The sequence below is a fragment of the Neopsephotus bourkii genome, unplaced genomic scaffold (assembly GCF_033783945.1).
Source record: "Neopsephotus bourkii isolate Nb327-2 ecotype Australia unplaced genomic scaffold, CSIRO-AGI_Nbou_v1 NB_998, whole genome shotgun sequence".
NCBI classification, from domain to species: domain Eukaryota; kingdom Metazoa; phylum Chordata; class Aves; order Psittaciformes; family Psittacidae; genus Neopsephotus; species Neopsephotus bourkii.
Window position 1 is genome coordinate 896986 of NW_026901490.1, and position 20885 is coordinate 917870.

Below are 20885 nucleotides of genomic sequence, written 5' to 3' on the forward strand. Positions count from 1 at the left end.
GTTTTGACTTTTTTTCCCAGTTTTCCTCCCCATTCCACTGGGGAGCGGAGGGGAGCAAGAGAGCAACTGTGTAGTACTTAGCTGCCAGCTGGGCTTAAACCAGGACAATTCTTAAATTCTCATGTTTCCATGTCTAAATGTATGAACCTATGGTTAAAAATGTAACTATGTAACTGGATTTTGATTCAAAACATCCTTGCTTCCCTAACATTGCTGGTATTTCCTGCAACCATGTTGGACTTGCCCATCAACACCCACCCCACTGCCCCTCCCCCCTGAATTTGGGCCGAGACAGATCAGTATGAAAGTTATGTGTGAGTCTTCTGTACCTGCACCAACAGCAGCAGATTCATGTCTGGTAATGGTGACTTTAACTTGAGTGCCTGCAATAACTCCAGTATGACACTGCGTGTCAAGTAGAATTTATCCCTTTCCTACAAGAGAAAAACACAGAATTATGAATGTCCTGAAATTCACTGACACCCACCAGTAAACTATAAAGATAGTTTTTATCTAAGTTTGAGAACAAAAAAGTTACAAAAGTGTACTGGTTTCTCCTACCTTACAAAAAAGCACACATCGTTCATCATTTATGTAATTCTACAGACTTGACTGAACAGACATCAATCAGGGTGATTTTCCTTTGATGTACCAGGCACTATATCCGAGATTTTAATATTTCACATGTGAAAAATAGATAGATTTTTATAAAGCAGTTATAAAGCCTAGGCATGCAACATAGCTTTCACTAAGTAAAAAACAAAAGAGGAAAGCAGTAAGGATTGACACAGGAGAACAAAACTGGCAACAGTATTTAGCATTACTCTTTCATGAAACCTGCCAGAAATGGTTTATATTTTACTGTACTTTTTTTCTGTTGTCATTCCCCTTAAAATAAGAGTGCCTGCACTAAGGCAGCTTGGCCACCTATTTTCATTTACTAGACTAGTAGTACTTTGCCACTTACACAAAAAAAAATCTCTCTTGGCTACAGCTGCTACAGCAGAAACATTTTAAAACAGAAAAATCAGTCAGTGGAGATTAGAACTTATATGGACATTTATGTGTCCACTGACCTCTGGGACCCATGTCAACTTTTAGCACCCACAGTACTTGTTGAGAAGTCACACACTGTTGAAGAACCACTTGCCTTCATTTGTTTTGACACTGGTTCCTACTTGATACATCCTTGTTCTTGTACTGGAAAGGTATGAAATTATCCATCCCTCTCTGAGTCACCTGTGACCTTACAGACCCCTCACACTCTTACTGGTTTTTGTTTTTTTCAGATTGAAGAGCCCTGAATTAGTTGCTCTGTATACGGAACTTATCCCACTGTTTGATCATTCTTGTTACCATTATCTGAACTTTCTCTAATTCTACTATATTCTGATTGGGAATGGGGAACCAGAATGGTGTACAATACTCAAGGTGCAAACAGAACTGCTTACTTGCTAGAATTCATCAGCAAGAGTGATCCTTACCACCATCATACACCTTCACCGTCCTCAGATATGTACTTAATGCAGTGCCATGCTCAAACATCTGACTATTACATCCCCCAAAACAATGCACAGAAGTTCTATCAGTAACCCAATGCAGTCGCCTACACATACTGGAAAAGAAGAGAGGCAAAATACTTTCAAGAGCATGCAGCTGTTTACAAACTAACACCTGTGCTACACCAGGTAGGAAGAACAGCCTTCAGGAATCCCAGCTTTCCCTGGCTCTAAGAACAATATGACCCTGAACTAACTCTTTCTCAGTCTCCTAGTCTGAACTCTTAAGTTTGTTAAGCACATGCAGTGCAGAGATATGAAGCAAATTCAAGCAAAATGTTTGACATCTGACCTCTTGCTTCCTGCACTGTGTATCAAGAGTGATGACACTGAAGTCAATAGCCCAGAGTACCCTTCCTACTGAAGTCTACTTATTCCTATCATTCTGCTGGAGATACGTATGTATAAACATAGTTTAAACACAAATATGTATAAACATACTTTAAGAACTTCATACTCTGCCACAGAGCTGTCCATGAGAATAACACCCAGGGGAGCCACATGTGTAAACGTGGTACCAAAGAGTCAGGCATACAACCCCTTTAGCCTCTGTTCAGCCAAATTAATCCTCTCAAATGTCTATGCATTCATAAGAAAAAATGCCTTGCAGCCTTCAAACTGTGACTTGCCAGAGAATTATGTGTAGAATATGAAACTACTCAAGTTTTTTTTCTGGCAGCATCTCATGGCCCAAACTCAGAAATACAAATAATAAATCTAGTTCTTTAATGCAGTGGTATGGTATGCTCCAAGGAAGCCAGTGTAAAGCAAAAGTCTTTATTTATCTCTGTTACTACTAGAGTAATCACAAATATCAAAGATCACCTGTTTCAAAAAATACAATAGCAAAATCATGTCATGTCCAATTCAGTGACGTTCTGCATTTACTTACTAAGGATAGCAGAATGCTAGCAAACGGCTAAGTTTAGGTTCAAGCTTCTACAGCTGCAGAGATCAGAAAGCCAAAACCTGTCCATTTAGGAACTTAAGATGCTTGAAAAGAAAACTAAAGATAAGATTACAATCCACAGAAGAGATGCCTCAACTTCCAAAGGCATTGAAAAATCAAATTGCTGACCTGGAACAGAAACTCAGACAGGGAATTATCAGATTGACTTGAGTCTTCTGGCTCCAAGACAAGAGAAACTGAGATATTCCTGCCACAGGGTATTAAGATAATGTTGGATATAAAAAAAGATTTGGAATGGCTGTACAGCACTGACCTCTACAGAGTGCACGTCAGAGTAACTTGCCTTCAAAAACATAAGAAACCTTCACAGCTTAGACAAAAGTTGTTCTTTTGTTCCAGCCAGAACATTCAAAGTTGTAAAACAAGTACTTAAATTTTAATAGTTTCAATGTTCATAAATGATGTTCCTTCTGGAACTAATTTTTAGGTGGTACTCTATCACAAACAACGCTCTTACTTGGCTACAGTGATTTCCACTGTAGAGAAACAGGCATCACATCTGATTTGGGTTTTTTCTAACAGCAGTCATTCATTTAATAGTTCTAATGTGAAACCATGGTTAGCTTTCAGAAATAAGATAACATAGTATGGAATTCCACTAAATTAAGCATTTTGTGGCTGTAAATTGCAGGAGACCATTCACTTATGATTCCACTTCTGGGTCACCAGGTTGCATTAAACTAAATCAAGAAAGACATTTTACCAAGCACTATAACCCAAGCTTCTTGCATACAATGAAGTACTTAATATATCAATAGAACATTAAACCAGGAGGTATGCAAGAAACACATGGGGGTTTTTAATACCATCATTTTAATAAAATTCTCATGAAATAACCAAAACTGCAAAGTATGAGAGGAGTGAAACACTTCCTGTATTTTACAATTTGCTTTAGCAGGCACACAGGAAACAGTCTTATCAGACCACAAATGCAAGAGGAATGTCTTTGCTGCAGTTTTGGTGCTTTTTTTGTTTCAATATAAAAAAACAACCCCAAACCAAACACTGCTGACCTTCAAGTTAACATTTTTCTCAGTTTACCTGGCCCAAACCCTTAACCATAGATCTAATTCAAATTACTTCCAAAAGCCAGTCTCTTCTGTATTCATGACATTATTTTTTCATAAACTCTTCTCTTTCAAACGAGACAAAAAACCTAGTTTGCTTACTGTAATTAAACATACTGTTAGTTTCTATTTAACACTTCAAACCATCACAACTAGTAGAAGTTTTTCTTATTTTCTTGTGAGAGTGTCACTGCTTTTAGAATTTCTTCCTTATGGTTTGTCCAGTGATATTTTAAGTCTTATTAAGACTGAAGCAACACATGTTCAGTTGCACATTATCAATATAGAAATTCTTGTAGCTATTTTTGAGAGAATGATTCCTGGGGATTAATTGCTGTTTTGACAAACATCTCGAAGATGGAAAACTGTGCAGTTAGTAGCTGAAGCAACAGTATTGCTTAGTACCTCAACAATGTACATAATGCAGCATATAGAGCCTTACTAAAAGATTTTATTAGTTTTGTGGATTTTGTTGTTGTTCAACTTCTCACTGACAGATGCAAAATTGAACTTGAATAATAGCTATTATTTGTATAATATACAAATAGCTTTCATCCAGGAATCCTAAATACTTTTTAAAGGTGCACACATACTGTTCTATTTTCTACACAACTTAGAGCCATGCATGCCAAAGTAAGATACTTAATACAGAATGTAATAGGATCTAAGCTCAGAAGTTTCCAACTTTGAGTCTCCCATTTTACTTAGCTATGTTTTGCCTCCCCTCACAGCTGTGCTCTCAAATGGCACTACCAGGAATATTTAAGTTTTACTGCACAAGGTATGTGGCTAAACTTGTGGACTAGGAATGATATAACTGTAAAGACATGTTAAGTCATGCATGAATACCAGTTATCATCTCTGTAAGAGAAAAAAATCTCCAAGGCATGAAATCACACCAAGATATTTTTTCTGAGCAATGTTTTAAGCAGGTTCCCTTTACCTGTGCCTATACTGTGAGTGTGAAAATCGGTATCGTTAAAAGGCACTGAATCGTGATCACTACCTGATTAGCTAAACTACAATAAAACTGTTGATATGTCTGAAACTTGATACTGGTTTAATCTTCACAAAAATGTTGATATGTCTAAAACTTCATATTGATTTAATCTTCACTTACAAATATGCTACTTGAGGGAAGTAGGTGTTTGCCTATCCTGTTTTCAGTTATTCCTAAAGGAAAATAAGAGTCTCACTGTTACCTTAGTGAAGGCCCGGTAGCACAGCCCACACAGTTCCACGAGGTAGGCCAGAGTGAAGACAGCATTCTGAATTACAAAGCTTAGTAATTTTGAAAAAGGCTCCAGAAGACTCTGTAATGACATGATTTAGAAAAATCAATAACCGGTTGATCAGGAAAGAAAAAGCATTCCAACTCTGAAATGCCTGAATGGAACAGCATTATGTTTAGCTCAGAGGCTATCTTGCTGGGATTTACACTGTTCTGGTCAAAGGACTCCTCTATCTAGCATTTGCCTTCATGCTTGTGTGAGAAGTTAGAAGTAAAAAAGCAGAAAATAGTTTCACCTCTGACAGAGTCTTATGAAATATAAGACATTCTGTAGTGTTTATGCATGAAAGCCTCACTGACCTCAGTGGAATTGTACTGCAGAACTTCTAACGAACATCAAATTTTAAAGATACACATTCACACCCACAGGAATGTTATGTGACCCACACTTTACTGTAACCTAGACTCTAAAGCTCTAATCGCTCTCCAAGGAGTATCAGACTGCACAATTTTATGTTTATACATAACATTTTCCTAGCTAGGTGATAAGAACACATCCATAGAATAGCACAGGCTGGATACATCTGAGGCAACAGTTTTGTCTTCTTAGAACTTACCCTGGTGGCACTAGTGGTAGGTATCTTTAACAAGCAGATCATGATTCTTAAACTAGAATCTAAAGAACACTGTAAACATATTAAAAGGTATGAAAGAAAGAAAAAAAAAAAAGAAAAAAGAAAATAAAGAAAAAAAAAGTTAGTACATTTTTAAGCACATCTCACTTTTAGTGGTAGCAACTATAAATAAGTTATCAGTGACATCTGAAAGAAATGATCCCTGATGATTTATCATGACTTCCTTTGCCTAAACTGGTCTATTCCTGAACACACAGTCATACTCCTTCATTGGTAAACTACCATGGAATGGGACTTGAGGTGAGAAAATTGCACTAAGGGGCTACTTCAGAAAAGTTAACTTCACCCCTCTTATGACACAAAATTTCAAGAAATCTATTTTCACTGTAATAGAAATGGATATGCAAAAGAGACAGATTTTTGATCCCTCAGCTCATACTGAGCACAGAAGAAATTACCTGTACTGCTTTGCACAGAAGAAATTACCAGTCAGTTCATTTGCACCACAGACTAAAGTCAGAATAAGGGCATCAGAATCCCATGTTTACTGGAAAGACTCGGAAAATTTTTTACTGTGTTTACTGAAAAGACACCTGGAAATACACACACTAAGAGATAAGATCCCTCTATATGTCCTCTGAGCACTCAGAAATCAGAGCACAAAGGTTCTAGCTTTTGCAGCTACATTCTGATTACAGCCAGAACTACAGCCCAGTCAGCCAAACAGGCTAGGCTCAATTCCCAGTAGTCTCAGTTCTCTCTGCCTGTCTTGACTATCATGTACTTCTAGCAACTTAACTAGGTGGTGCTGGTCTTCTTGAGACTTTTGGTTTAACAGTTAAAACCAGATGGATTTTTATTGCCAGAATGGCAATTCTCTCAAATGCAGTATTCTAATCTGACAAGCACAGGGTATGGAAATTATACAGAAAAAAGCCAACTAAGAGGTGAAAAGTACTCTTCTCAGAGTTGATATTGTTACCCACAGAAAATATAATTAAAGTCATAGATCAGATATACAATATATCCAGTCCTTTGGAGACATTAGTTGAATTGTTAGAAAATATTAATAACGCCCTGCTCCGATTTCTCACTCACAGCTTTCCCACTCTTTTGGTACATCCTGACCAATGGTAGTATAGCTCATTTCAGATGTCCATACATCATACCTTAAGTGGCAAAACACAGGGGAGTTTAGTAAGGAAGGTCTGAAACTGATTACTAATGGTGGTCCAGAGGTTGCTGGGTGAATCCATCGGCAAGGCTTCCATGAAGGTAGCGATATTTTCTAAACAGCGTAGCATTGCACCCCCTGCTGGTAAATTCTTTTTGTTGTTTAAACCCTGGGAAGAAAACACTCTTTAAATAAGTGTACACATGCAGAAATGGTGCCTTAAACAGTATTTGGAAATGCCAAGGTGAATTTGTCCAGACCAAATACTACATACCTCTTCTATAGTGCTAATGATAATATGTTGTGCAGGGATTTTGAACTGTGTATATAACAGTTAAGTCTAGTTTAGTTCCTAAAGTATTGACCAAGCAATTTTGAGCCAAAATGTTGTAAGCGGGGTTCTTACTCATAACTTGCTTAGACTGGCATGGCAGTAAAAAAAGAGCAGAACTCCTAAAATATTCACCAGCTGACTGTCCATTTTCCTTTGGACAGTTTTAAAAGAGATATGTTCATTAATGTTCAGTAGACCATGTATGCTTTTTTGGCTTATGCACTAAGGCCAGGCCTGGAAAGACATAGGCAGTTTTAAAGTGATGTCAAAAATCTCTGTATAGAGCAACTGCCATATTTTTGGAAGAGCAGGGTACATAGAAGTGACTGGTGCTAGTGGGAGGATAAAAGTTACAGTAGAAACAAGCCAAGTGCACAGGATACAATCAGTGAAAGGCAGGAAACAAATCTTTGGTCTACTTGGAGAAGCTGCCACGAAATACAGGGGAGAGAGAGAACTGAGATGTATGAGCAGACGTGCTCCTGAAAAAACACAAACTACTGTGGGAAGGGATGGCCCACACTACCAGTGTGTAGTTTCATGTTTCATTTTCTCCAGCTCCAGGAGCTGAAGAAAATGAATTTTCTGAGAAAATGAAAAGAAAAAAAAAAAAACAAAACAAAAGAAAAGAAAAAGAAAATCCAACAAACAAAACCAACCATCAGTGACAGCAGAACCCAGAAGGAAAATGCTAAGGACAGCCTAATCCTGCTTCCAGGGACAAAAAATCACATTGCTTTTGGTGATGCAAGTTGGAACTCTTAATGAATGCGGATAAGTGATTCAATATACCTGATAATGCTAATAAAACTATCACCACTAACAGAGCCAACTGCCAACATACCTCTAACAGCTGGCTCAGAGCAGCAATGGAACTCAGCTCACTGAAGTCCATAAGAGACATGGCCAAGGTCCGTAAAAAACTTCCATCTGAAATTCAGATTACATTTTTGCACTGGCTGTCCATACAGATGGAACTGAAGTGGTCAGAAGTGCACTCAGGTACTGCACATTACCTTTAATATTGCTCTGGAAGAGCTGGGGGAAGATGCCATTGGGAGCCAGCTGATGGAACACACAACGGAGGAACTGCTTGGCCACACCTGCAGCATTTCCAGGGATCATCATACTGAAATGAAGGGAAGGAAATGGAGGGGGAAAGAAATTGACTGCAGATGAAACACTTCTCGAAGCTGACTACAAGGAAAAAATAAAGATGATCCTATTCAATTATGGAAGTGTTCAGCTATGAGTGAGACAGTCAAAAACAGAACCATCCTGATCCCAAAACACAGTTCAGCATGTTGATTTTATGACTTCAGCTCAACTATGTAGAGCTGCAGAAGCTCTGTACGCATGCCTAAAGTATTTACGTCTCAATAAACAGTTGCATTTTCTCTGATCTTCCAGACAGTTTTATTTGCGAGTCATCTGAGTTTGAAATATAAACCTGCTCCCATCCTGTGTATTTAAATGATGTAGGGTAAGGTTCTTGGCTTTACCATAAAACACATGAAAAACAGGTAAACACATGCATTATATTTTTTGCCTCTTGCAGCCTCCTTCAAGAGATGATGTACTTCCTCATCACTTGTAAAATGAATGGTTTCATTTAAAAAGCTACAGCATTATCTCTTTACTCATGAACTGCACACCTTAACAAGTTTTACAGTTTCTCAAAATGAATTTATCCTATTCAGCGTCTGATTTACATAATGAGACATGACTACCAGGAGTTCTCCATGGCCAAGTATGATTCACTTGCTTGCATGCATGGAAATAATTTATCAAGTCAAATACTGAACAAAGAATCAGCTAGAAAAACCTGCACTAAAATTGTGGAATCCAGAAGGCATCTTTAAATTTTGCCTGAATCTGAGTTTTTTCAAGTTCAACACATATGAATATGGGTTCCTGTTCATCATCAGAACGTAAAAGATACTTGAAACAAGGGGAAAAGCCAGGTTTTTTTCCTCACAAACCTTTATAAAGTTTTAAGAAGATAAACTTAGGTGATTTCAGTGCCAGAGAGAAGGATACTTTAGATTAATTGTTTCATTTTGGCCAGGGTATCTTTTGCTACCATACCTTTCTGCTTGATTAGAAAAACTGGTACTCGATGCCAACCTGGAATAAAAAACAGAAAAAAGTGAAGGTCACATGTGGGGTTTTTTGGTATTTAATTTCTAAGTAAGCCAATAAATTTGCTTGCGTTTTTTTTTAATAATAAACAAGAACTTTAGAGAACATTCAAAATGTCATCAGAAAGGTCTTCTGAAGAGGTCTTCTAAATTCAGTCAAATCATATTTGCACAACATATACACTCTATCGAGTCTTGAAGTCTCACAAATATTTAACAGCTTTAAAGACAAATTTACTTGCCTAGCTAGCACGAAGATAATGAAGTAAAGCTATTGCCTTACATACACATCATGGATAATTACTAACCTGGAGGGATTGGGAGAAAAACCACATTTGCCAGAAGCTGCCTATTGACTGAATTGTTTCTGATTAACACAGTAACACTTAATTACTCAGAGATTAAGCCAAAATTCTCTACTTGGCAGTATGAAGTAAGGCTTCTAGTTCTAGATACTGGCACCTAAATAACTGGCCTAATTTCAGAAACACGAAGTACCTATGAGCTCTTACAAGGTCAGATGAGAAATACTGGTTTCTCAAAAATCAGGTCATTTATTTTAGTACCTAAATATAGACTTTAAAGCCAAATATGGGCATTCAGTGATGAAGATACTGAACACAATCTTAAAGCAAAACCATGCATTTCAATATCCAGGACATGTAAATGAAGAGAATCAGGGCTTATATCAAAGCAACACAACTTTAATACTAAAAGTTATTAAAAGCAATTATAAAGACATACACTGGTAGCATCTGTTACATACAAAAGATCACGCAATTCTTGCTTTCACCTGCAATGCATCTATATTTCAGCTGATATCAGTTGATATGTCTAAATGGAAAGTTCATAGAGCTACACTAATTCAAATCTGCTGATGATCTGCCTTCAGTGTTTATCTTTGATTCATGATCCTTTTAGGCTGGATTTAGCTGTTGCTCAATTCTCTGTCAGCCTCTGTTCTGAAGACAGTTTCCTCTGTAGTTACCACTGCAAAATCCGATAAGGACCCTAAGGCAGCTCAGCTGAATGCATCAGTATAAACCAAAATGCATGGTGATTTTCATTATGATGCATGACAAGCTGGGATCACAGTGCAATAATCTCAGGGTGGATTGTGCAGGGGACTGAAAACTACATTATCCTCAGCTGTCCCAACAAAAATTAGAAAAAAAATTAGAGTCCCTAACTCCACTGTTTTTAAGAGGAGCCCAACCTAAAATACAACATATTCATTCTGGTATGCAAACCTAATTCTGGGTGAAAACAGGTCTGAAGCTACCTTCAAAGAATACAAACCTTGATTCTGGAATAACTATAGCAATATATATATACACTAAAGTACATGAGAATTTCTGCAGACTGCAATGAGACTCGTCACTTATTTTCAAAAAATCAACTAAAGCATACAAATAGAACAGCATAAAATACTTCTTCTAAAAGAAATCAAAGTCCTAAGCAATGTTTTTAATCCTTGTGAATGCAATAATGCAAGTGGGGCATTTTATGAAAAACAAAACATTTGATTTCTGACCAGAAAAACTTCATGAGATAAGAACTACATTAAATACTTGAGAACATCTGAAAATTATAGCTTGTATGTATTTATCATTACTACTCTAAATATTTTGTTGCACAAAGGCCGTGAACTCCCCATCAGTACCTCCACCTTGTAGACCACAAAGCAGAACAGTAAATGGACAATAGACAATAAATGAATGTGTTCAAATTTGTACATGTTAAGAACAGAAGTTAAGCTTTTCAAAGATCCTTCCTAACTAAAGAATCTAAATGCCTAAATGGCTTTGAAGCTCTGAAACCTAAATCTCATTGTAAATCAGTAAAATACGAACAAATGAATCAAAAAAATATATTCAAGAACTAGAACATAAAGTTAAGTACATGCCAAAGTCTTCTAAAATGTCAAGTTGTCAGGAACTTGAATCAAGAACTTTTTTTTTTTTCTGAAAATAGACACCTATCTGTACCTGTGGGTACCCAAATAACTTTCAAAAATCTTTCTATGTCTTGTTTAGGTATTCTGAAACACTCATCATTTCCTAACTCCTTGTTTCCTCTTCTAAGCATGAAAGTAGTAGTTCTTTTTCTAAGAATAAAAGTGCAAGTCTAATTCACTTTAACCTCTGCTGTCATACTGGTACTTAGACGTAATGATATGGCACTGCTGAATGAAAGACAATGACTTAAGTTACACAGATGAAGTTCCTGAATGCCTCTCTGTTTGTATATGCTACTTATTTTGCACATATTCAAAATAATTCCTTCATGAGGAGCTTCTTGTTGGACTTAGAAGTAGGAAAACCACAGGACATTTGCCAGGAATACCCCATGTTGCATGCGATCTGCTGCTCTAAAACAATCAGCTGTCTCACTCCAAAGATGCAGTATTTCTTTCACAAAGCGCAGGAAAAGGTAGCCCACTTGACCCTCATCCTTGATAATTTATCTTCCAAATTATTTCCTCTCTGTGGCTGTAGCACTGTTGTACTTAAAAGAATCACACAGAATGGACAGCATTTGTCTAGATTAGAAACTTTGCTTCCATCAGAGTTCATTAGCAGTGACAGCAGGGAACTGCAGCCTTGCAGCTAATGGAAGCTTGCGTAATTGCAGCTAACCCTACCTGCTGTGTTTAAATGGAAGTGGGAGGTAGTGAAGAGGCAGAGCTGTGAAGAGCTGCACCCCTGCAAAAGATACACTCAAGAAATTTTACCTTCAATCATTGAAAAGAACATGAAAAGGGAGAGCAGTATGTCATTTCTGCACTACTAGTGCTGTTCAGAAGTTCATTCTGAAATACCCAAAGCATCCATCCCACCTCATACACACAGAATCACACACATCATTAGGGTTGGAAGGGATCTCTGGAGATATCTGCCTTGTAGGCAGGAGGTTGCGCAAGTGGCCAAGGCAGCAGTGACAAGTTAATACAGTAGTAATGGTGCACTTCTATTATCCCATGCACACTGAGGAAAGGTCACAAGAGAAAAAGAATAGGCAACAAATGTTTAAGACCTTATCAGAGACTATCTTGTGCAGCAGCTGGTTAGGAAGCCCTCATAAGGAGATGCAACTCTTTACTTAGTCTTAATTAGCACACAAAATATGGTTGGAAAGTCTGAAAAACTTTGGGTATGCTAATGAATTATCATACTCAGGAGTCAACAGTCCTCCAGGAACAACAGAACTCAGAAAAGCTGGCCACATTTCTGCATAACTTTTAAAGCAGGAACTACATAAAAGTAAAAAATTCTGTCAAAGGAGCAAAAAGGGGTAGCTGAGAGAATTCAGTCTTTACAAGAAGCACAGAGGCTGTTTAAGAACATTACATTGGAAGCACAGGGCCAAGGTACCCCACTTGTAAGAAAAGACTTTAAGAGAGCAGAAGAAAGGAAAGGTGAGGGAGGTTATTAGAAAAAAGGAAGACTTCTTCCAAGAAGCTTAAGTCATGTCTCAAATGAAAGCTGAAAAGAGCATAGATTCCTAGAGATCCAGTGTAAAAACCACAAGGCGGCAAGTCAAAAAAAGGTTCAAGGAGCAACTAGAAGGAGGAATAAAAACTAAGAGTAAATTTTTCTTCAAATAAAACAGGATCAGAAAGCACACCAGTTGCTGCACCAGTTGCTGTTCAGGTAACACACGGGTCACTCAGGTAATAATAAGGATATTGCAGAAGACTGAATTAATTCTTTACATCACCGCTTACAGTGGGACAAGCTGGGGAGAACCCCAAGATGGAACCTCCCTTTGGAGGGTAAAAAGGGAGGACATCAAAGGAGCTGGCCAAAATTGAAGTGACAGTGGAATAAGTTACATAACAAAGTAATAAAATGATGAGTAACAAAGCAAGAGACATAACCATAAGCTATTCACTTAAGGGTTCTAAAATATATAACTTCATACAGTGATGTAAATCCAACGCAAGGCACAACATTCTTACAATCATATGGGAGAGAGAAAAGTTCTGGATTTACCTTCCTACAGACTGCATGATGTCCAGCAGCAGAGGAGCAGCCAAGTCTGGACTAAGGTGAATGAAGGTTGAGAGCACAACTATGGCCAGGCCTAGTGTTTCTTCATCATATTCTTCAAGAATAGCCCCACAGTCATGACACCTGCAAATAATAGTTTTGAAAACTGACATTTACATACATATATGTATAATTATGTCTTTTTAAAGCACTATTATTTAGTACATTGTATTCAAAACATGTTTAGAAAAATAATGTAACTGTAATCTTTCTATAATTAATGACAGTCCATGGCTTTCAAACATTAAAAAAGCTTATCAGTAGCTGCACTGGCTGTTTCTTCACTGTCAAATGAATCAGGGCTACATGGCAGGCCTTCTTTTGCATCTAACTGTTAGCGAGTTCCCTCACAGTATTGCACTGCTTCAGTTTGCACCATCAAAGAGAAATCTGTAGCAGTGGGGATTAGCCCTCAACAATGTGAACACCATCCAATTCATGTGACTTGGGCTCAGGCAAGGGCTCAAGTCCCCGGTACTCTTCTATTTAGCACCACAGACATAATGACAATCATAGATGATCTTAGAGATGGAACAATTTCACATTGTCCTTCATCTCAGTCATGAATTATGAATAACAAATTATACAGGAAATTATTATCAGGAAACAATGGTCTGACTGGTTCCCACAGCAGTTACAGCTATTAAGAAAGAATTTAAAGGACCTCTCAGGGGCACAGAACCTAAGGTTTCAGAGAAGTCTCCTTTCCCAGGGCAGATTTGCTGCCGAGTCACTTGTCCTTCCTGAAATGTTCACAGACAACTGACTAAGCTCTGAAAGGACTCCATAATGTCTACTTATAAAGAGGATGTCAGATATAAGAGAGATGAGACAGGCTTTCACGACTTATGAAAACGGCAAATCAATGTGGGAAACTTTGTCCAGTAGGAAGGCTTTCTTAATTTGATCAATTGGTTGCTAATGACTCCAACAGATTGTGGTATTTTAACTCAATGGAATTGTACAGGCAATTCTCTTGCCTTTGTCACTGAACAGAAAGAAAATATGACAACAAAGTCACGAAAGTCAAGCTCAGCTGGTCTGTGTGTTAGATGGTGTCAGAGTTTTGGTGGTCAGCCTGGCGTGTCTGTCTACTAGACTGAGTGCAGAACCACAAACAAGAACTTCTGGTTTCTCTTCACAATTTTTTATCAAATCAATGCATGGCTCCCTGCTGACTGCTCTACTCCTCTACTAAATGTGTACACTTACTTACACTTCCTTTAGAGGCTTTTTAACCAATCAATTAAGGTTTGCAAAAGTTTGGTGTAAGCAAGTATCAGCATTAAAAATGCTGTGTTAATTACACATCAACGGTTACCTATTTCAATAGAAATCCAAAAGAATTTTTTAAAAGGTTTTGGGTTTGGTTTTTTTTCTTTTCCCCTAAGGTGAAAGAAGTTTCTGATGGATCACAAGGAACCCTTGATTTAAAATACAAATAGAAAGTGCTCCCCATGCCTTCTGTGCACAACTAATAGCCTGAGTCATAATTTTGCCTGTGCAAATTCACATTGGTCCTATTGAATTACAAGCACATCTTGTGGGCAGTGTTTAGGAAATGTTTACCTTGGTGTAAAAAAATAAATAAATCTGAAAACTTAGCATAGAGATAAATGATAGAACAGACTTCATTTCCATAAGGTATATCTATACTTTAACCTGTTTGAAGTTCAACTACTTCTTCAAAAGGAACAGAAAAAGAACTTACTTGTCAGTCATCATAATGGGCTGGTCATCAGCAAATTCTTCTGGTGCAGGTACAAACATACTGACTATACTGGGTGCTGACAGCAAGCTAGATTTTGTGGCACCTTAAGGCAATTAGGGATAAAAAAAAAAAAAAAGAAAGAAAATCACTAAAAAGAAATTCAAACTGTTTGAAAAGCAGACTTCTAAAGAAGAGCCATAATGGTTTTACCGTGCATAGGAGTAAGAAATAAAGCATATCTACAAAAGGATATAGAGCACATTCTTTGCTTCTGCTATATTATTCCAACTACCTAGAGCTATCAATCAAAAAAAGCCCATGAAGAAAAAGGTAAGAAAGAACAAAATTTCCAGGAAGGCAGATGGAATTGCATCTATTCATTTTTACGGACAGAGAATGATTCTATAGTTGCTATGAGACTGGACACCTGAAGATTTTCAGTCTTCCCCTGTACTTCTGTGGAATTAGCTTCCCACAGTTCTCATTGACACAGAGAAGCAAACAAGTTCGCATGTCTCAAGACCAGGCCATCAATCAATTCGTGCCATCCTTATCAGAGGCATAGGAGAGAAACTGGGAAAGGACAGCTAGAAGTAATTCATATGGAGCTGAGAAACATTAAGAACATTGGACAGCTGATGATTAGAAATGCTTTCCACTGAATGTCTTCACAAGTGTCTTTATTCTCCAAACCTGAGTTTTTCAGTTGATGGCATGCCCACTGTGATCAGGCCAACAAAGAGAGCTCCCTTTGCTTTTGGCATATTTGTGCACCTAATTTCTGACAGAGGCTTGTTTTAAGATGCAAAAATATGTACCATGGAAGAGGCAAACTCTTGGCTTCTCTGAGTGCTGCCTTCCAGAATTACAGCAATATAGGGTAGCCTGACAGTCTAACATTTCTTTAGTATGGTGATCGTCCTCCCTTGGTCCCTTTGTTTTCATTAAGCAGATCAACAACAACAAAAAAGAAACAACCAAAAAACAAAAAAACACCCCAAACCAAACCAAAACCACAACAAGATAAAAAAAGAACCAGAAGCAACTCTCCAGCTAGTCTAGGTGCTAAGAAAACCTCAAGAAGAATAATCAGACTCTCTCATGAGCCATCAGAAACTTAGATCAAAGCTACTGTGATGTATGAGCTATGTCATTCATCTGAGATGCCTTGTGTTGTTCCTTTAAATATTGCTAGCTGTTTTATTGTCCAGGTCATTAAAACAGAAAGAGAGATTCAACTCTTAAAGTATCTCAGTTTTTGTTGCCACGTGTAGCCGACATGATAGAGACAGCATTACTCCTGTTCCCATACAGTTCAGCTCCAATACTGAATCCAGGGAGCTCAGCTGGTAGACACTGTCACCGTGTAAGCTGTCCCCAAGGGCATCTCATTCCAAAGACCCATCTATGAAAAGCTCCTTTTGGTTTTAGGAGAGCATCAAAGCCCTTTTGATGCCAATTCAGCTTCAGATTAAGTAATCCTTTATCCACTGTCTTGCTGATTGCTTCAATTTACAGATTCTTTGTTATCGTTTGTTCTGATAATACTTGGCTACGCAAACAGGAGGAAGCTTCTCCACCTAAGCTAGATGGAATTTTTGATGAGATAATACCAGTTACTGCAGAAAAATCAAATTTAATACCGGATCTCAGGCAAAAGAATTGAACATGCTCCACATATTTTATGTGGAGAGATGATGGGCTTGGTCCACAAGAATGACACAGGTCTTAAACCATCACTTAGTACTAAGTATGAAAGGAAATATTTTTTACATACAGAGTTCAGTACTTCATAATTGTCTGCTGACATTTTGTTGGATATAAGCAGACACTCCAGGAAATCCAGGATATTATTCAGTAATGTAGGAATCCATACAGAATGAAAATCTACAGGAGTAGATTTTCACACATTTCTAGCCATTTCTCCTCCACACACAAATGAATAACAATCCCTCTTCGGAAGTTTCACTGTCATGTTCTCTAGATACAAGACCCACTGCAGCACACAAATGCTAAAACAGTCATAATGCAGGTTACATTGTTGGAATAAGACTTCACTACTCAAAATAAAAATGTCCTCTCTCCTGCACTGAACAGCAGGAAAAAAGCCATGATTTATGCAAAGAAGGTAGGCCACTGGCCCACTACAAGGCAGTAAGAAAGTCTGGATGTACTTTGGCCATGGGGGAAAAGAGTTCATAATGAAATGAGATTCAACCACACTCTGTATACAGAATCTTTTCTTTCCAGGTTGACAGCCAAAACAAATAGTAGTTAAGCCAGCACTCCTTATCAATTGCCCCTGTCTTAAATTAAATGTCTTGTCTAATAATTTTTCAACAACCTACATTCTGCAGGACAGTTGAGGGTTTTAATACAGCTGAATGGAACATAAAATTCAGCACCATTTGGTACTAACCCAAAAACTTCCTGGCACTCTTAGCAGAGAGATCAGGTCAAATAGGCACTGAACTAACCTCTGATTCTTAGTGGCGGTCCCTCCAAGTCGGGGTTTAGGCAAACAGGGACATTGCACAGCCGCTTTCCATGCTGTATCTGCTCTGTGAATAAATACAGAACTTCAGTCTCCAGAACTATAAATCCAGCATCTGTCACAAGCACCACAAGTCTTAAACAGTTAAAACAAGAGAAAGACAAATACAACAGGTATAAGAAAAAAAATGAAGAGTTAATTTTTTAAGTATTGAGAAGGAGGGGAGGAGGGCAAGGGAAAGATGAAGTTAAGTTCACAAAGGAAAAAGGTCATAGATAGCCTAACACCAAGGACATAGATAGCCTAACACCAAAGACGGCATTTTAGAAGAGTGTCATTAAACAAGAAAGGAAGTTGTAGCAGTTAAGATTCAACAAGATACAGAATATACGCTAGAAAAAGAAAAAGACACTGTTTATAAATACCAGCAGACTAGAAGTCAGGTATAGTTTGTGCTGACATAAGCTAGACACAAAATGGTTTTATTTTACAGTTAGCAAGCTTGGGAAGAAGTGGTTTGAAACAACGAATAAAAGAGCCACATGCTGCCTACCAATGTTTAAGGCAAAGAAAAAAAAAAGCATGCATGAATCAAGCACACATCATATTTATGGGCGATAATGGGGGATAAGACTATTTGCTAGTTGTTATACCTGAGTCTAATGACTCTCAAATTGTGGTGTGACACTGAAATGACAAATCAGTCACACTAACTATTTGTCTTAAAAAAACCTTTTTTCTGTCCAAATACTTTAACTTTGAAGCTAGTGGTTGAAAAAGAGATCTGGAGATGCAAAGATTTCCAGAAAAGCATGTTTTACTTTGTATCTCCATGCTTGGAGGCCTTTAGCAGGAATGAATGCTGAAGGGAAAAGTCACAGATGTGAGGAAAGCTAATGGACTTGGAACAAGATTAACAAGACAGAGTTCCTAAGTGGTTTTGAGTACTGACTTGTTCCTCTTGAACAGAAGCTAACTACTTCTTGCAGAATGAAAGCAGTAACATTTTCATATCTCAACCCCTGCCTGAGAAACTAAGTTCAATAAACAAACTTACCTGCTGATAGGACAAAAAAACCCTCAGTGTTACCATTGACAAATTCTAACCTTTATGACTTAAGCATCTCATGCTGAGCACGTTACTCAGCAGACAGGAGCAGATAGGATAATCCTAAACTATATACCATACCTTTAGCCATTCTTTCGCTACAAGATTTAGTCAGATGGAACTCAATGCTGAAGACTGAATTAAGCAAATATTCTAACAGCTGTGAAGAACTGGTAGCAACAGATTCATTGAGCATGCTAAGTTTCATATAACTTTTTAAGCATTCCTTTCCCTGAATGCATCCAGATCTGCTGCCAAATTCATAAGAAGCACAATTCTGTAATGTCACTAACAATAAAATATCTAGCATTTATGATAAACCAGAATGTATTCATTGTTTAATCACATCTGCAATAAATTTGGTCAAAAATAAAATTATTTTATAGAGGAAAAAATACAAATAAAACACTTGAGTAATGAGGAAATGATGTGCTTAATTCAGTTTTCATTGCTTTGCATTCAACTTAAAGGGAGAAAAAAAAAACATGTCAATGTGTGAACAGAAACTTCAGGTGTTCAGTGTGAGCTGGCAGAAACTTCTCTAAAGAGAAACAAAACTGTCTGGTATAAGGCACAAGTCCTTGGTGTACCACCACCATTATAAACATACATGCAGATAAATGACTCCATGCACAGGGATGAAACTCTATACCTAATGAAATCAACAATGATACTTCCATTTCATTCAATGAGGCCAGGAAATAATCCAAGTGATATGCAGTACTGTAGGTGCATCACTGTACCAGAGTGACTACCTCCCAAATACACATAATTATTCCAATTCATAATAAGTGACAATCTGGTACTCACTATAAAATTTTACTTTAGACTTCAGATTGATTACTCATCTGCAATGGTAGAATAGAAATACTCATTTTTTTTAATTAACTGGTACAGAAAATAATTGATTTAGGAAACAGAAATAAAGAGCAATAAATGCAGCTCACCAGTATCCCAAGTGCTGATATTGTGGGGAGCACTAGACTGGTGTTCCAGCTGCCTCTTCATTAGCTGGTTCATTGTCAGAGCTCCCAAAGAGCCTCTTTTCATTTGTCTGAACTGAGCTGCAAGTCAGAAATGCGAAAGGATTTCAGGGGCTCAGACAACACTTAGAACTACTCTTATTTCCTGATCTTATACACCAGCATGAGATAAATACTGAAAGGACAATGGTTGCTTGCTCTAAGGATCTTGCTCAAGTCAATATGCATTTTTCACACAGCTACACTGGGAGCAATTCTGGCCCCCCTGCTATCAGTTATAAGTGACTTGGATTCAGGATCTTGTCCTCTGTATCAACTGTCAGTGTCTTTTTGTCTCCGAATACCATGAAAGCTCTTTAAAACATCTGGTATCTGTGAAGTGTAAGGTACTACCCAAAATTCCCATGCTGACGGATGACAAATGCATACCAAATGCATACTTGAATCTCACTCATGTACAATGTGTGAGGAAGGAAACTCAGTCTCCTCCCAGCAAAATATGAAGGACTGCTCTGTCAACGTTCACTGTAGGAAAACAAATCCACTGTCTGTGTTCCACCAGCTCCCTTCATGGGTGACAACGAAAATAGACCTCCTAAATACCAGCCACTCAGGCACAGCACCTGCACATTCTTCCCAAGTGTGAAGCCAGCATGCCTTTGAAGATGGGTCCCTTTTGTAACTTGACTGCTATCCTTACACAAAGCTATCAAGGACCAAGCATTTGCTTTTTCTTCATCTGACTATTTACAATACTTTAAATGCATATTACTGTTTGCTTTAAGAGATATGTCTTACCAAATAATGCTCACACACACACACACACACACACACACACACACAAAAAGAATTGTGAATTTCAATTTTAAGTCTTTTTGGTCATGTATTTTATAAGTGCTTAAATGGAGGAAGAAACAGATCATATACAGCTCCTGACTTTCTTACTTTTTTCTCCATTCATAAGAAAATTCAAATTAAATGAGCAAAATACATTCACTTAGACAGCAGAATCTGAGCAAAAAACATGAAAAATCACTGCAACCAGAAAACATGGTTTACAGTATGAAGACGGAGTTTTAATTTTAAGACTTCCTGCACAAGGCATGTGAAACTGCCAACACGCATCTCCATGCAGGATAGCTTCTAAAAGGTTGCCTTACATGTATGCTTAAGTACTTTGTTCAACAGGGCCTTAAAACGAGGGTGACAAATCAGTGTCTTCTCCTAACAATTATTTTCATCTGTAACTACATTCAACATCTTAAGAAGAGTATTAATATAGTATCAGGTAGTTTTATTCTAAAATTTCAAACAGTACCCAGCTAAACTCTGAAAATAAACCTAACATTTCACATTATTAACTGTGAGGAAGAAGTACAGACAAACTGTAAGTTTCAGAAAGCTCCCAGGGGCTGAGCGCTTTCTC

At 37.7% G+C, this 20885-nt stretch overlaps 1 protein-coding gene across 14 annotated transcripts in view; it reads right to left on the bottom strand.

Moving 5' to 3' along the window:
• UNC79 (unc-79 homolog, NALCN channel complex subunit) overlaps positions 1-20885 on the bottom strand; it is a 112432-nt gene that overhangs the window by 24886 nt on the left and 66661 nt on the right. For 12 of the 14 annotated variants that reach the window (XR_009726474.1, XM_061359878.1, XM_061359875.1 and 9 more), the window contains 11 exons: positions 19424-19540; positions 17352-17435; positions 14875-14977; positions 13107-13247; positions 9059-9097; positions 7987-8099; positions 7815-7900; positions 6632-6805; positions 5445-5513; positions 4799-4909; positions 330-434 (listed from right to left, as the gene is read on the bottom strand). Coding sequence is in view for 13 of the 14 variants with exons in the window: in XM_061359878.1 (XP_061215862.1) it covers positions 330-434; positions 4799-4909; positions 5445-5513; positions 6632-6805; positions 7815-7900; positions 7987-8099; positions 9059-9097; positions 13107-13247; positions 14875-14977; positions 17352-17435; positions 19424-19540 (1142 nt within the window). In the remaining variant the exon portion in view is untranslated. The remainder of the gene's footprint in view (positions 1-329; positions 435-4798; positions 4910-5444; positions 5514-6631; positions 6806-7814; positions 7901-7986; positions 8100-9058; positions 9098-13106; positions 13248-14874; positions 14978-17351; positions 17436-19423; positions 19541-20885) is intronic. The other 2 variants (XM_061359881.1, XM_061359873.1) reach the window with 1 other exon arrangement.